The following is a 14,778-nucleotide window of genomic DNA, read 5'->3' as shown; positions in this document are numbered from 1 at the left end:
AATGAGAAATCTAACTGTAGATGAAGTAATCACAGAATATGAAGATATTACTGCAAGAAGTCGAGTTGAATAGGAGTTGGTGGTGCAATCAAGCTGTCAATAGATGAACATATGAGGGACACCTTAGCCTTAGTGATTTTGTGCAGCTGGGTGCAGAGACTTGGATTTACTACCTTTGTTGGGGGTTTCGCTTTTCACTTTCCCAGGAGTGAGAGGAGACAGACCGAGCTTCTTCTCCAGTTTCTCTGCCTGAGCCTTCAGACGAGCTTCTTGCCGAATCTTACGGGCTGATTTCACGGGCTCAGCCAGCAGACGCACCTTATGAATATGGAAAAAGTGAATGGTTGAAAACATGGTTGTAATTTTAGGACTCACACCACTGATGCTGCAGTTAGATAATAGTATAAGGTGTTCCCTGTTCACTCACCTCTCTGGGAAATGCAGACAGAACCTGCAAAGCACCACTGCGGATCTTGGCCCACTGGCCCTCAACCTGACCAAACTCATCCCTGTCAGAGATCTTGTAAAGTGGCAGAACATGGAGCTGCTCATCTTCTGGTATGTTACGCACTGCACGGTTATCTTCCTTGGTTAAAGTGCAAACCTGAAAAAGGACAAAAGGAAAGTTGTTCAGTCACACTGATCAAACAGTGGGCCTTATCCAATCAGTACCTGAAGAGGCAGACACATGACTCTTGCTTACCACAGTGCTGCCGTTATTCATGTTGTGAGTGTCCTTGTGAGCGTGAGCACAGAAATCCACACAGGCTGTAACCCCAGAAAAAGGACGTCCCTCTCTTCCACCCAGCCGACAGTCGGCCCCTAAAGCATCATTTTCCACCTATGAGAGGTCCAAAGAAAAGACGTGAGAAGAGTTTGGTTTGTGGTGAAGATGGTTAAAGGATCACCAGAGGTAAATGTGGCAGCTGTTTAATGTACCTGGTTTTGAAAGGCCTCTGGAGCCAGTTTTTTGTAGAGTGGTGCAAGTTCAGTGGCAAGACTCTGAAGGTTGTTTTCTACCCTCTCCTCCTAAAAGTAACAGATAGTTTGAGTTTAAGGGTGAATAACAGCTGATTAAAGAAAAACAGGTGTTAGCCACTAGGAGGCAAATGTTTGGAAAAAAGTTTATCAACTAAGTTTGCTTTTATTGTAGATAAAATTCATATGACTAGCATGAACAAAATATCCTCTCACATCACTAAAACAACAGGAAAGACAAATAGAAGAGATTGTAATAGATGATCTCCTCTAGGATTTTTTTGAAGATTGCGACTCCCTCACCTCCTCCGGGTAGTCTCCAAGGAGGCGAAACTTGCGTGGCACTTTGCTGCGGGCAAACTTACAGCCATTGAAGTACATACTCCAGGAGCAGCCAAAGGAAAATGAAGCACCGCAGGTGTCTGGGTCCAAACCCTGGCACGCACACGTACGACTGTGGAGATGGAGAGGCGGGGGGAAGATAAAGAAACGAGGGGAAAGATAATGTCATTGTAAAAAAAGAAAGAGGCTCTTACTCTTCGTTGAGAGCGCAGCGTCGGCTGGTGGGGGAGCCATATTTAAAGAGTGTCTGTGTCAGCTCCTGGTAGAGATTGTCTGCAACCGATCGAGGGATTCCCTCCCACGCCAGGATGAGGATCACCAACACGGCATTGTCGCAGTAGTGCCCCGGCCTCCTGCGGACCAAACACAGCAGCTTCTCCTGTTCACTGCCACGCCGGATCACCTGTCGATTGTCACACAGGGAAAAGGCAGATTAACGACAGCACTGTAGCACAGCAAAAAACAAGCATTTTTTATGCTTTATACGTTTTTTCTGCACACAGTAAACATGCGGTCACTCAGTTACACTGGATGATGTACATAGGTGTCAGCCTGATCTTACAGATATACCTCTTAAAGGAAGAGTTCACCCCAAAATTGTGGTGGTTGAAGTGTCAAAGAAAACCCCATTAGAAACATTTATTTTTCCAGAGATCATGACCTGGTTACTCAAAATAATCAACGGAGTGAGCAATTTCATGTTGTAAAAAAATTGTTCCCCACATGAAACTACTCACAACAAGGTCTGTAAATTATTTGGAGGTCATGATTTAGAAAGGTTATATTTTTTTGAGCGCCACAGGCCAAGTACCATCTAGTTCCATTATATATGTGAGAAGGCCGACATCTCGTCGATGCAACCATTTTTTAAAAACACATCACAAAATGATGTATACTAAAAGGTTATGTTCTTTAAGCACTGTGATTGACCTGCTAAACCAGGGTTTTAAGAGAACAGTTGGTAATGTTTAGGTGTCAGCCTTTACATGTCTATATTTAGGGATGAAGATAGTAAAGGTTATATTTAGTTTATGGTTACATGGGACAGGTAAGGGTTTACTGTGGTTGTGGTTAGGGATCTGGGAGTGACTTCCATCTCTGCCCCTATAAATACTACAGTGGGATCCATGAGAACACTTCACTATACAGAAGGCATATTCAGGGACATTACCATGAATAAACACTGGCCACATACCCATTTAGCTATCGGACACCCCTGGGAGCTCTTTCCTTCTTTCCCAGTGTAAATAACAACTTCCACCCGTACTGCATTTCCTTTGGCACCGTATCTGGAACACACATGAGAGAAACTTTGAATTTGTGCTGTTGACCACAGAGGACAGGTCACTCACAACATGTATTACAACATTGCATTGCTACTCATACTTGACTACAGATGTATACAATCAATAAAACAACTGTTTAGTACAAAATAAACACGCCATTCTTTGATTAAAAATGCATTTCTCATTGAAAAGTGTGTGGATGTTAGATGGACATTGATGGACCTCAAGATGTTTTAAACAGGCTGTTACCATGATTTAAGGGCCCCTTGTCTCAGCTCTATTGGTTTCCTGTTTCAACATGTTTGAGACAGAGGGTACACGAGCATAGCTAGCTAAGCAACACTTCCTTTTAATGACAGACTCTTTGGCTGTGACCCCACCCCATTCCACCAAGCCCGTGGTTGAGTAGTAGGCTATCACCATGTTTGGTAGAAAACACGCCCACATACACACAGTGCAAACATGGTGATAGTAGTCACCCTACCTGTTCTCCATCAGTTCCCGCACTGCAGCAACACTCGGTCCTGCCCCGAGGTGAGTATAGTAAGGGCCTTCCTCTTTTTCAACGATCTGTTCTGTGGGGGGAAAAACAACAAAAACAAGATGTACTGGATATCATAGCAACTTTACAGAGTAGAGCTGACCTTCTAATACTGATGTGATGCTGGTATGTTTTTGAGAAAAACACTGACTGTTTTTACATTCATAAAATACTCAGTTTTGCGGCTTCATTCTGAAAAAGATAATATTACTACTATGAATGAATGAATGACTAATAATTATAATTCACATGAATAACATCAGCATATCCTAAATGTCTAAATAGGAAATTATTAGATTCAGAAAAATGCCTGACCCAAAATATCCAAACAAAATACCACATTGAGAATAATTTCATATTCAGGAAAAGATAGTGTAATTTTAGTGTGCATGTACACATAGGCATTGGTGTCTGTGATAAAGGAGTAAAATAATAATGTAAATGTCATAAAAAAAGTAAATGCTTCTGGATTCAGTTCAGGGCCCACCATTTGAATGGCTGCATCTCAAGATCAAATATATCATAAGAGGCTCCACAAAGTATCCCAAAGCCTCGTCCAAATGGCAGAGAAACGCGGCCTCCTTTTGCTTGAATTGGCTTTTGAATTGGGACACAGCTTGTGTGTGTATGTATGTGTGTGTGTGTGTGTGTGTGTGTGTGTGTGTGTGTGTGTGTGTGCGTCTGTGTGTCTGTGTTTGCATCAGAGAGAGAGAATCCGTTTGAGGACGACCGTGTTACTCAAAAACAAACCTTCAGGGTATACTTAGTCACCAAGTGGAATATATCCAATGTGATACCAATGCAGACATTACACACTTTCCTTCTATAAAATCTTAGGTAGCACCAACTCACCCACACACTGACAGGATGGAAGATCAGCCAGTTTTTTGGAAGGTGTATTGAGCAGGTTCTTGGTAGGGGTATCCAGAAAACTCATAGGAGACTCCAGAAAGCTGTTGACGCTGTTCTTGGATGGAGTGGATTCTGCAGAGTGGCCCAGATCCCCATCAGTAGCTGTGGACAGGACAGTGACAGGTCCTGCCCTCTCCAGCTTGTAGTAGCCCTGCTGGCTTGGCGGAGGGGACTGACGACCCCCTGAGAAGCCGTTAGGCAGACCATGGTGACCACTGGTGTGGCTGTGGAACGCAGTATTGGCTGGGCTGTTGTTATGGTCAGCACCATGCTGCAGCCCATCACCGGGCTGCGCTACCTGAGATAACAAATGCCTTTCACACTCCTGTACAGCATGCCCATTGCATGGGATGTGTTGGTGGATTGGACCATTTGAAAGGGACCATGGGTGGTTTTCTTGACCATGATTGTGGTTGATTCTTGTGAGAGTGCTGTAGTTCTGAGTCTGTGGCCCTAACAGGGCTGCACTGTGTGCAATGCTGTGATGGATGAGTTGCCTCCTTTCCTCCTGAGCCTCAGCCAAGTATCTCTTCAGGTCAATTTGAGCCTGAGGCAGAAACAGGTTCCTCTTGTGGAGAAGAACTGATTTCCCCTGAAGTTGAGTCTTCTGTCCTCTGCCCCTGTTAGCCGTGTTTGCTGCGCGTTTTGAGAGCGGGGTCCTGCAGTTGATTCCCTCATTAGGTCCATCACTTTTTTTCTTCCTGGGCTTGGAAGGTGTAGCTTTTGTTTTTTTCACGAGGGGCTTTTTCATATTGGGGGGTAACTGGGAGTTGTAGTTGTATTTGATGGCGGACACAGGTGTTCCTTTTGGAGGGTTGTTCTCTGACTGCTGGTTGTGTCGAGACTGGATGATGGAGGCCAGGTCTGCCAGCTGCGCTGCCACCTCCTCCTCTTCTCTGTTTCTCCTCACTTTACCAACAGTCCCGTCTCTGTCCTCCCCAAACAGCCGCTCATGATCTTTACTGAACTTCATGCCACTGGGATCTTTATAGCTGCATTCCGACTTGATGACATGAGAACCAAAGCCTGGCTCTGTCCTCTTGCAGGGTGCTTTATCACTGTCTGAGCTGTTCTGCGGAGACAGCTTTGTGTTATAGCTCGCCCCCTGGGAGCATTGGATGACATTCCCTTGTCTGGCCACAGGAGGGCGTATGACTGACATCTGGTGCAGTGGTGAGCTGATGACGGAGACTTTGTTGTAGCGGATAGCTGCTGTGGGTTTGGATACTTGTAGGGTTGTATTTGTATTGGAGGTTGAAAATGAGGCAGCGGTAGAAATGGGATGTTCACACTTACTTTCAACTTTAATGGACCCTGGGGTGCTTTGAGGTATAGCTGCCAGCTGAGTCAAGGCCTCAATAGCAATAGCCTGATCAAAACTAAGATTTCTTCTCTCTGCCAAAGACTGCACGCTTGGTTGCAAGATACTTGGAGAAGGTTCACGTTTGATAGGCTGGGGAGTCCTTTGCAGGCTAACAGGAGTGCTTTTCTGACACAAGTCGTTCTTAAGGTCCTCTGGCTCTTTTTTGACGAAGTGCAAATCTGGCGGCTCTGTTTTGATGGAGCAAAGAATGGAAGAACGTGAGCTGAAAAGTTTCTCCTCCAGTCCTTTCCTCTCTGTGACAGAAAGACACACCACGGCTGCCAGTGTGGACAGCGGGTCCTCACAGACCTCATCTTCATCACTCAGCTGGGTGGTGGCCTGTTCTGTGATCCACATCCACGGCTCCTCCAGTTTGATCTTTTTTAGTGGAACTGACATGTCATCTGGAGGAGTCTTGGGTCCATTCTCAGGGCGGTCTTTAGGGATTGCAGCTATTATAGTCCTTTGAGGCTCTGATGCAATCGAAGTCCTCTTATATGCAGACTTGAGATCAGTGTGTGACCCAGTGGTCATATTAGCACCGTTAGGTTTTGTTAGGTTCTCAGCAGAACCATTCTGAAAAGTCACAGAAGAGCATACGTGTTGGTGAAGTGCAAAGCCGGTCAGCTCCAGCCCGGGCTCTCTTTTAACAAGTGCCGGCAGTCCGCCTTGGTCCGAGGCCGCGTTGTGGGTGAGTGAGTGGGTGATGGGGGGAGCTTGCGTATGAGGTATGTGGCCTTCCTCCCCCTCATCCTCCTCTGCTGCCGTGTGGGTGTCATCCATCTGTGCCTTGCCTTTGCCATTTACCGACCCACTTTCTGGAACCACCTGAGACAGAGAGAGAGAGAGAGAGAGAGAGAGAGAGAGAGAAAGAGAAACAAGAGGAGAGAGGTGACTCAACAAGCTCTGGCAGTAAACAGTGATTCAGCTTGTTCTAAACAGTCACGGCACACAGCACAACAGATTGCCTCTCAGCATGGCATGAGCATCTGCTGCAGCCACTACTGAGACTGTGGAAAATATTATGGCATCTAAAAAAAACAAAGAATTTACTTTCTATAAATCTTGCCGAAACCGATCTCTAAACAGAAGTAATAAAAAATAAAACTGTGTGAGTTCACAGTTGAAGCTTCAATCAGGACGACATTCCTGCACGAGCTGTGGAGTGTTGAGAGTTACGGACACACAGGTAGCTGAAAAGCCAACAAGTAAATATTTGGAGTCGCGTACAGTTCATGATTCGTCACTATACCGGGGGGTCACTGAGGACATGTGTCCAACGTATTGTGTTTCTTAGGTGAATGCATGCATGGGTATGCAAGCACATGTGATTATTAACACAGCAGCCCTGCCATGTTAACCCCTGTGCATTGTTAGGTGAGTGATTAACCCACTCGGGATCTTATCCAGACACAGTGCAGCTTGACCCTTTGGCTAAGACGGATTCTGACTGCCAGCAAAGCTACGACCATCCAAAGGTCCACGGTATTGACACACTGATTGCATCCAAAAACCACGTTGGAAACACATTACCTCAGACTGTCTTTAAGTGCAGACAATCGAAGCCATAGACAGGAATAAAATCAGTTAATTTGGGGAGAAATAGCAGCTAAGGCCTTCTCTATTTTTCATCTTCTTGAGTGAGCATATAAGTAAAGCTATTATTTTAGGATATAGCCCCGCATCACATTCAGAACTAAAGCCTTCAGCAGTGGAAGACTGATTAAAAATGTTGCAGCGTGACGAAAAAAAAAAAAAAAAATCAGCATCATGTGCCAAGACTCAGCTGACAAAAGGATCTTAAACTCGTTTGCAGGAGCTGGAGGATATGTGTGCATTACTGTGAGCTGTGTGTGTGTGTGTGTGAGGCATCCCATTTTCCCTCTAATGAACTAGCACAACTGCAGGGAGGCTTTAGATCGGTCCTTTATCACTGTTTACCTGGCATAAACACAGATTAGACTCCATCATTGCCCCTGTTTGAATGCATTTTACAGCAGGAGACGCGCACTCCAAAGCTGACGGATCACAAGTAAGCAGCAAAAGCATTACAATGTAAACCAGACTCTTATGAACCCACAGACCAAACGAAAACACTTTATCAGTTGCATGTGCTCTTTTCAACTTTGTTCTCTCTCTTTCCATCAGACATGGGGCTGGGGTTGGTCCACTTAAAAGGTTCTGAGACATCCTGGATGAAATGGTAACAGTGTGTTTGGCTTTCAAGCGCATTCAGTGGAAACAGAATTGAGCCTTGTGATATTCCCACATGTGATGGCCGCTGAGCAAGAGCATAAACCGTCATTCATGAGAAAGGAGGCACTGAAAAATAAGGTCATCCTAAGCTAGAAGCTTTCAATTAAAGATGGAAAATAAAAGGTGTCAAAGGCAGCGCTGAGGTCCTAAGAGGATTAATACTGAGCCATCTCATGCATTACGTTTTTAAAAGAGGTTGTGAGTTGTATTAGGCCGATCTGTTGCTGTGTAGTGTGAAGTCAGAGAGAAGTCCTTTACAAGAAGAGTTAAAACTACTTCTTTAAGACCCTTTATAAAGCATGTAGATTGGTACACAATATATCTAGTTTTTTTACATATCATATTATGACTACTGACTTAATATCTATTATATTTCTGATAAGGAGATTTGACACCCAAGAAGCCGCTGTGTGATTTTGTTTGCACTTAGTGTCTGATAATGTCAGAACACCAACTCTTATAGTATGTAGAACAACTTTTGATGAAAATCTATAAAACATGTCACACCAGATAGAAACCCTTCTTTTATGACTATGTGGGAGGTGCCCTGGTTGACCTGATGTTAACTATTGATGGTTGAGATAGCTGAAAATACTTCTCATATTTGACTCTACTGTAGCTGCTGGACATATTTCAACATGGTACAACTTTGTGTATGTTATTGGCCAGTTATCTGCAGGAATGCATGGCACATTGCCAATGCCAATAATTCTTAACTTTCATTTAAGGTTAAACTGAAGTTTGACAATGAGTTGGGGTGGCCATCAAGTCTTTCATGGTTAATAAAATGTTGCGATCAGACCTGATTAGTATGGTGGAGCTGATAAGTCTTTCCACTCATGTGGTATTCCTGATCCCTTTCTGATCCATAGCGCTTTCTCCTCAGTCCATTGCACTCTCCGTTGCTTTCAGGACCGTGCCGTACTACTAGAACCACGCTGCTGATGCAACAGATAGCTGGAGCTCAGGCTGAGGCAATACTGAAGCTGCCAGTGTAACAGGGGGAGATACCCGCTCCACGCAGCGTGTGGAAATGGGCCACGGAGACGTTTAAATGAGCGACTGAGAGGAAGAGTGGAAAAGATGGGGAGCAGGGAGAGAGGGGGTGGAAAGGCAGTGTGTCTGTCACAATAAACTGCTTTCCATGACAAAGCAGCTTTGGCCAGCTTCCAGCACTGCACCAGACACACACGTGTGTATGCGTGTGCATCCATTTGTGCATCCAAGTGTTTATGATCCGAGGCTGACATCAAAGAACAGCCCCTGTTTTTAATTATGTCACATTTAGCCATGTGATAACAAAGAGCCTAATGCAGGATGTAAATGCAGAGTCATGTGCTCTCATTTAGCCGCTGGATCTCCAGAGGGAGCTGGGTCTGCGATGTGTTAGTGCTCTGTCTTTGTGTTGTGCTTGTTGTGTCTGCCTCAAGGTGTCTAAAGTCACTCACACAGTGCTGCACTGTTTTAAATGCAAACTTCTTCTTTTTGTTTGACTAACACGTGGCCAGCAGCTTTGTGAATCAATGAAACATACCTTAGAGTAGCTAAGGGCCAGTGCTCAACACACAAACAAACGTTCAGAGACCTACCCTGGCAACAGAAGTGTAACCGTTGCTTGAATCCTAACAACCCTCTCTCTCTGGGTTTCTAAGGAAGGTTTAAGGAGCGTGTATCTATTCTGCACTCAACAACACAGACATACAAACACACTCTCATAGACACATAAACATGTCTACTCCGATAAATGAAATAACAGAACTTTCGGCTCTTGTTCACTTTGTGGCTGCGCAGATATCATACACCTCACACCGCTCTTAGAAATGCAACACAGTAAAAGCATGCTTCCTTCCGGGCTGAGAGTGTAAGTAGTGGTTTATGTGTGTTTCTTTCTACACGTGAGAATTTCCTTCATTCATTGAGTGAGCGTTTCCTGCCAGCGCTGAGCTCGGTGTCACGTAGTCAGCACACGCTAGATTAAAAAGAAAACAGCATTAAACTGGGTCGTATAGAAGCCAATAAACCTAATAACCTTAAATGAACTGGCTCGCAGTACACTTGATGAATTAGAAATTTAACTGTAAAATTATACAGATTAAGACAACGTAGGACCTTTCCTACAAACCACACAATAATAATACCATTACTACGGCAGCCAAACTAGCATAGCCTGCCAAATTACAAGTTACGACCCACGGCTTACAAGCACTCCACTTCTCTGGAAACAGCAGGTGCAGAAATATGGCTGTCCAAAACACTGCAAGAAAGAAAAGGGGAAGCAAAGGGGCTCCTCATACAGTGTAACAGCTAAAACAGACATGCAACGAGGAGCGTACGGGGGTCTGTTACTGTGGAAACTGACCTCTTTATGGCTGACTTTGTTGTCACATCCTTCAAACACACCTGGAAAAGACAAGCCAAACACTCACACACAGGAGCAGGTCCTCAGTGATTCAGTTGGAACAATAACAAAAGTAGCTTCCAAAATAAAGCGCTCCAATCAGATAAATCCAGGGTGGCAGAGAGAGAGAGAGAGAACGCTGGACAAGCTCCACTGTAGCTGACCCATCTGCAGCGAGACAATAGACCCCAGGGTGAACACTGCTCCGGCTGCCTTTACCTTGACTGTCCTCGGATGAAGCCCCTCCGGTTTAGGCAGCATATCCCTAAAAGGTATTGGTGGCCATCTTGCTTTGCCTTCCTTCAGCCTCAAAAGAAAACGCTGGCTACAGTAGCCGTGCACAGGGCAAGCTCCTGGGTGTCATGACTAGGGTGACTGTGAGCCGCTGTAGCAAAGTGCTGCTACAGCACACAAGCACACACTCGCCGCACACACATAGACATATAGACACACACACACATACAGGATGCCTTTCGCAGACGCAGACAGAGCCTCATCAGCCAATGGCGTGAGGACCTTAGCGGCTTGTAAATTATCTTCCATGCCTAGACTCTCCTAAACAAAGGATCCCCTATGTGGGCTTTTTACTCCAGCCCTACACACATGGATTGGTGGCAAGCTGTGGAACGGACACTGCACACATGCTGGATCTGGATCACAGGAAAACAACTCCATTGCCACTGAGATATTAACCCTGATGCAGCTGAACAACTGATTTTCACTGATCTCCTCATTCCACTACTGAAACAACACGTCCATTAATTGATTAGCACAAACATCTAATCTGCAACTGATATAATTTTTTTAAATTGAAATGTTGAAATAATTGTTTTATGTATTTATGTTTAATATTTTTTATTTGAGGGTAAACTGATAAAAATGAATTAAGTGCTTACATCGGTTAATGAGAAGAAAATGCCAAATATTTTCCACATTATCACACACTGCTATATATCAACATTAACTGCATATCTTTAGGCTCTAGGCTCTGTGGGTCATTCTTTAATATTTTTCTGGCATTTTATAGATAAAACAATTCATTATGCAGATATCAGCTGCATAGATGTCTGCCTGCTCTTGAATATAATGGGACTACGGTATGTAGCATTTAGCTGGTGGGGCTCAAAGTGCCAGAAATACATTTAAAAAACTCAACAGCAATGTCTCTTTCTAGAAATCATGACCAGGTTACTCAAGATCATCCGCAGACCTTGTTGTGAGCAGTTCCATGAGAAAACTACTGTGTATTAGAAGAAAAATAGTTCCTATATTCACTCCAACCAAAACAATCTAGATTGATAAATATCAAACACTGGTTATAGGAAAAGTATGCATGATTTGTTTTTGGATGAACTGCCCCTTTCAACTGCTCCTCCAGAGTTTAAAGCAGGTTGTAACAAACAATCGTGAGAAGTGGCTATCCCAGTTTCTCAAAGTTTAAGGTGATATATTTTGTTTTGTCATTTCAAAACTCAAAGATATTCAGTTTAATTTGACATATAACAGAAAAGAGGGGATGTTTAGGGGATAAAAACAGTATTTTCTGCCATATTTGCATGAAAAATTATTAATAACTATTATCAAAATAGTTGGCAATTATTTTTCTGTTGCTTGACTAATCAATTAGTTGATTAGTCAAGTTTTTTTTAACAGTAAGGTGCATTTTTTGAAAATGAAAAAATGTGCATGTTTTTATCTGTTTTTCTTATCACACCGCAGATTTTACAGCCAGTAAATATATAAGGCTTTATAGTTGCAGTCTGTCCCATCACACACAGTTTGAGGCATGATATATAATGCCATGCCTTTTACACAGTGGCATCTGTGTGGCAAGATAATTTTCTGCAGCACGTCTATTTCCCACATGATCCATGATCTATGCGGAGGGAGCAGGAGAAACGATGTCAACAGCATCCATACTGACTCAACAACCCTTCCTCTCATTCTCTCTCATCAACCCCCGGAGCCTTTTTCTCTTTCTAAACAATTCCCTGGGGAAAAACTGTGGTTAGTGGGAAAAAAACAAGGAGACAGAAAGCAAAAGACAAAGAGAGAAAAATGTTATGAGAGAGTGGAGAACTTCCCCCTTTTAAAGGCAACGATGTGGCCAAGACGCTGAGGTCATCCCAGGACAGGGAAACATGAAGGCAGCGCGAGCCAGTGCCTGTCGGTAACACTCTAGTAACCGGCCTCAGCCGTGTGTTTGAATGTGGAAGCAGAGAGCGTGCAGCTGAATCCAGTCACAACAATGAAAACTTATCAGCCAAGTGTCCATGCAATAAAAATGCAAATATCAGGATGAATATAACTAATACGCAAGCACAGCACACTGGAAGATGAAGTCATTATTTTGGGATTACACAGTAAGCCATGTCAAAACCTCAAAAGGTATTCATAAGCATGTTACACCCAATTGGCCTGAATTATAGCCGATATAGCACACGATCATAAGTGTATGTAAAAAGGGTCAAGTTGAATCCTTATGTGAAAATTATTATTATCAGAGACACAAGCTGAGCAGCGGCAGCCCAGCTCACAGACCCTGCACCGGCATGCTGAACTTCATCAGAGAAACATTGATTCTTTATGTAAAACTGCTCTATTCAGGGTTAATACCAGATTTAGTCAGGAGAGGAGGAGACCTCTGCGGATATTCAGCTCCTGGTAAAAACCTCCTGGACGTCTGGAACTTAATTTATTACAGAAACAAGCTGAGCAAACCTTAGTAGGTTAGCTCACAGCCACTATGGCCAAATGTCAAACAGATTAGAGAAACACTGATTTTAAGGTGAAACTGCTCTATTACGTGTCTTTACTCGAGCCCAACAGATATATCTGTTGACAGATCAGCTGATATCGGTATCTGTGTATATGCTGTCTGATATGTTTTGTTATGAAAACTTTTTTAACTTAACATGGAATGCAGAAAATGTTGCTTGGCATGACTTAGAAACTATTTTTATATTTCATTTTGTATTCTTGCAATTGACTGAAACTGAACAGTAATGATGTTTATTAAACTATTTATTTAATACCTATTTATTCTTTATTTTCTCAGTAAATAAAGTTTTATGTTTGAGAAAGTAGCTCTATGGATATATTTGCAAAGTGGTGAAAAAAATCGCTCCACAATCCACATAAAAAAATGTTTATTTTCATTCCAGCTCAAAAAATTATTATAATCGGCTACCATATTGGTTCTCGATTAATTTTTCACCGGTCTCGAAAAGCCCATATCGGTCTGGCTCTAGTTTTTAGCAGTTTTAATTTTCTTGGTTTGGAGAGGAGGAGACCTCTGTGGATAACTCGGCTAGCGATAAAAAACCTCCTGAACAATTAATATTGAAGGAATCCTAACTGGGACACAGATTGATCCATATTTTTTTATAATGTTGGTTGTGAGACCCCTAGCAGAAGAGAATTACATATTGCATGCTACGGTAACTGCAATATTAAACACTAAGGTGGAATTTTTGAAAATGAAAAGATTTGCATGTTTTTATCTGTTTTTATCACACTGCAGAGTTAAACAGTCAGTCTGTCAGTTTGTCAGTTTTTACTTATCATGGTCAAACTCCTGCATGTTGTGGCTTCATGCATATGTAGTCTCACGGCAAACATTGTCAAAACCAGAGTCTTGGAGCAATGCCCCTCACTGAAGGTATTTTATTTATTTGTGATGTTGGCTGCTGAGTCCAACTGCTTATTTTCTCATCATTTTGATTTATTTTCTTAAACTTCAAACAAGCTGTGTTCAGATATCAGATATATTTTCTAAGCATTAGCGGGTAGCCGATAACATACTGTGCATCTATAAGTACACGATTAGCATAAAAAACAAGAAATATTCAACAGAGGTCATTTTTCTCCAACAGTAATAATCACAAGTTTCCTGACACTGTAAAACAAACAGAGATGTAGACTAAACACTAGAAATATACACAAGGCATGTGTGTGGTGTGCTGGAGCAAACTTCATGCCCACAAAATAATATTTCTCAAGTGCTGTCAGCAACAGAAAACCTCAATCCGCATTACAACAATATATTCAAGCTATATTAATCACAATATGGATCAGTGCCTGCAGATTTTCAGATTTCATACCCATGGGGGCATGCGGTAGATTTGATGGTATTTTAACCCTGAACTGGATGTGATAAACTTCTGCAAAATCAATGTGGACACACATAAGAGTATTTTACGAGTATTTACACCTTTCACATATTCATAATTAAGTATTTCATACCTGTAACTCAAGAATAATTTCAACAGTAATGGATGCATTGGACCCACCTTACATCAGGACATGTTTATAATTGGTTTATCCCAGTTTTTGGGGAGAGCTTTATCTGGGTTAAATGGGATATTTTCAGATGTAATGTGGCAGTTATAGCTCTGAATGGGAATCACTCTGACTGCCTAACAGGTTTGACATTTGTGGCAAAGTCTACAAACTACATTGTCAAACAGGTTACACCAACATAAACACTAAAACAATCGTGTCAGATACACACCTACCAACTGCTGCTATTCAACTATCAACTGGAACGTGCAGCTGAAGCCCTTATTCAGTTACCATGTCCTATCATATAACATATGGACTTTAGACTACATTTAAACTGCACATTTCAACAATAGATGGAATTCAAATTGTGACTTCACTCCATTAGGATACAAAGAAAACAGAAACTATTTTCAGTTTC

The 14,778-nt window shown here is 42.7% G+C and overlaps 1 protein-coding gene across 1 annotated transcript in view; it reads right to left on the bottom strand.

Moving 5' to 3' along the window:
• Nucleotides 1-14,778, bottom strand: part of tet1 (tet methylcytosine dioxygenase 1) — a 34,246-nt gene that overhangs the window by 3,600 nt on the left and 15,868 nt on the right. The window contains exons 3-11 of the mRNA XM_059359390.1: nt 4,000-6,250; nt 3,091-3,181; nt 2,516-2,609; nt 1,515-1,723; nt 1,282-1,432; nt 940-1,029; nt 704-841; nt 428-604; nt 174-318 (exon numbers count right to left, since the gene is read on the bottom strand). Coding sequence (XP_059215373.1) covers nt 174-318; nt 428-604; nt 704-841; nt 940-1,029; nt 1,282-1,432; nt 1,515-1,723; nt 2,516-2,609; nt 3,091-3,181; nt 4,000-6,250 — 3,346 coding nt within the window. The remainder of the gene's footprint in view (nt 1-173; nt 319-427; nt 605-703; nt 842-939; nt 1,030-1,281; nt 1,433-1,514; nt 1,724-2,515; nt 2,610-3,090; nt 3,182-3,999; nt 6,251-14,778) is intronic.

The sequence above is a fragment of the Centropristis striata genome, chromosome 20 (genome assembly GCF_030273125.1).
Source record: "Centropristis striata isolate RG_2023a ecotype Rhode Island chromosome 20, C.striata_1.0, whole genome shotgun sequence".
Classification (NCBI taxonomy): Eukaryota; Metazoa; Chordata; class Actinopteri; order Perciformes; family Serranidae; genus Centropristis; species Centropristis striata.
Note: the sequence above shows the minus strand (reverse complement) of the source record. Positions and strands in the feature narration are given on the sequence as shown.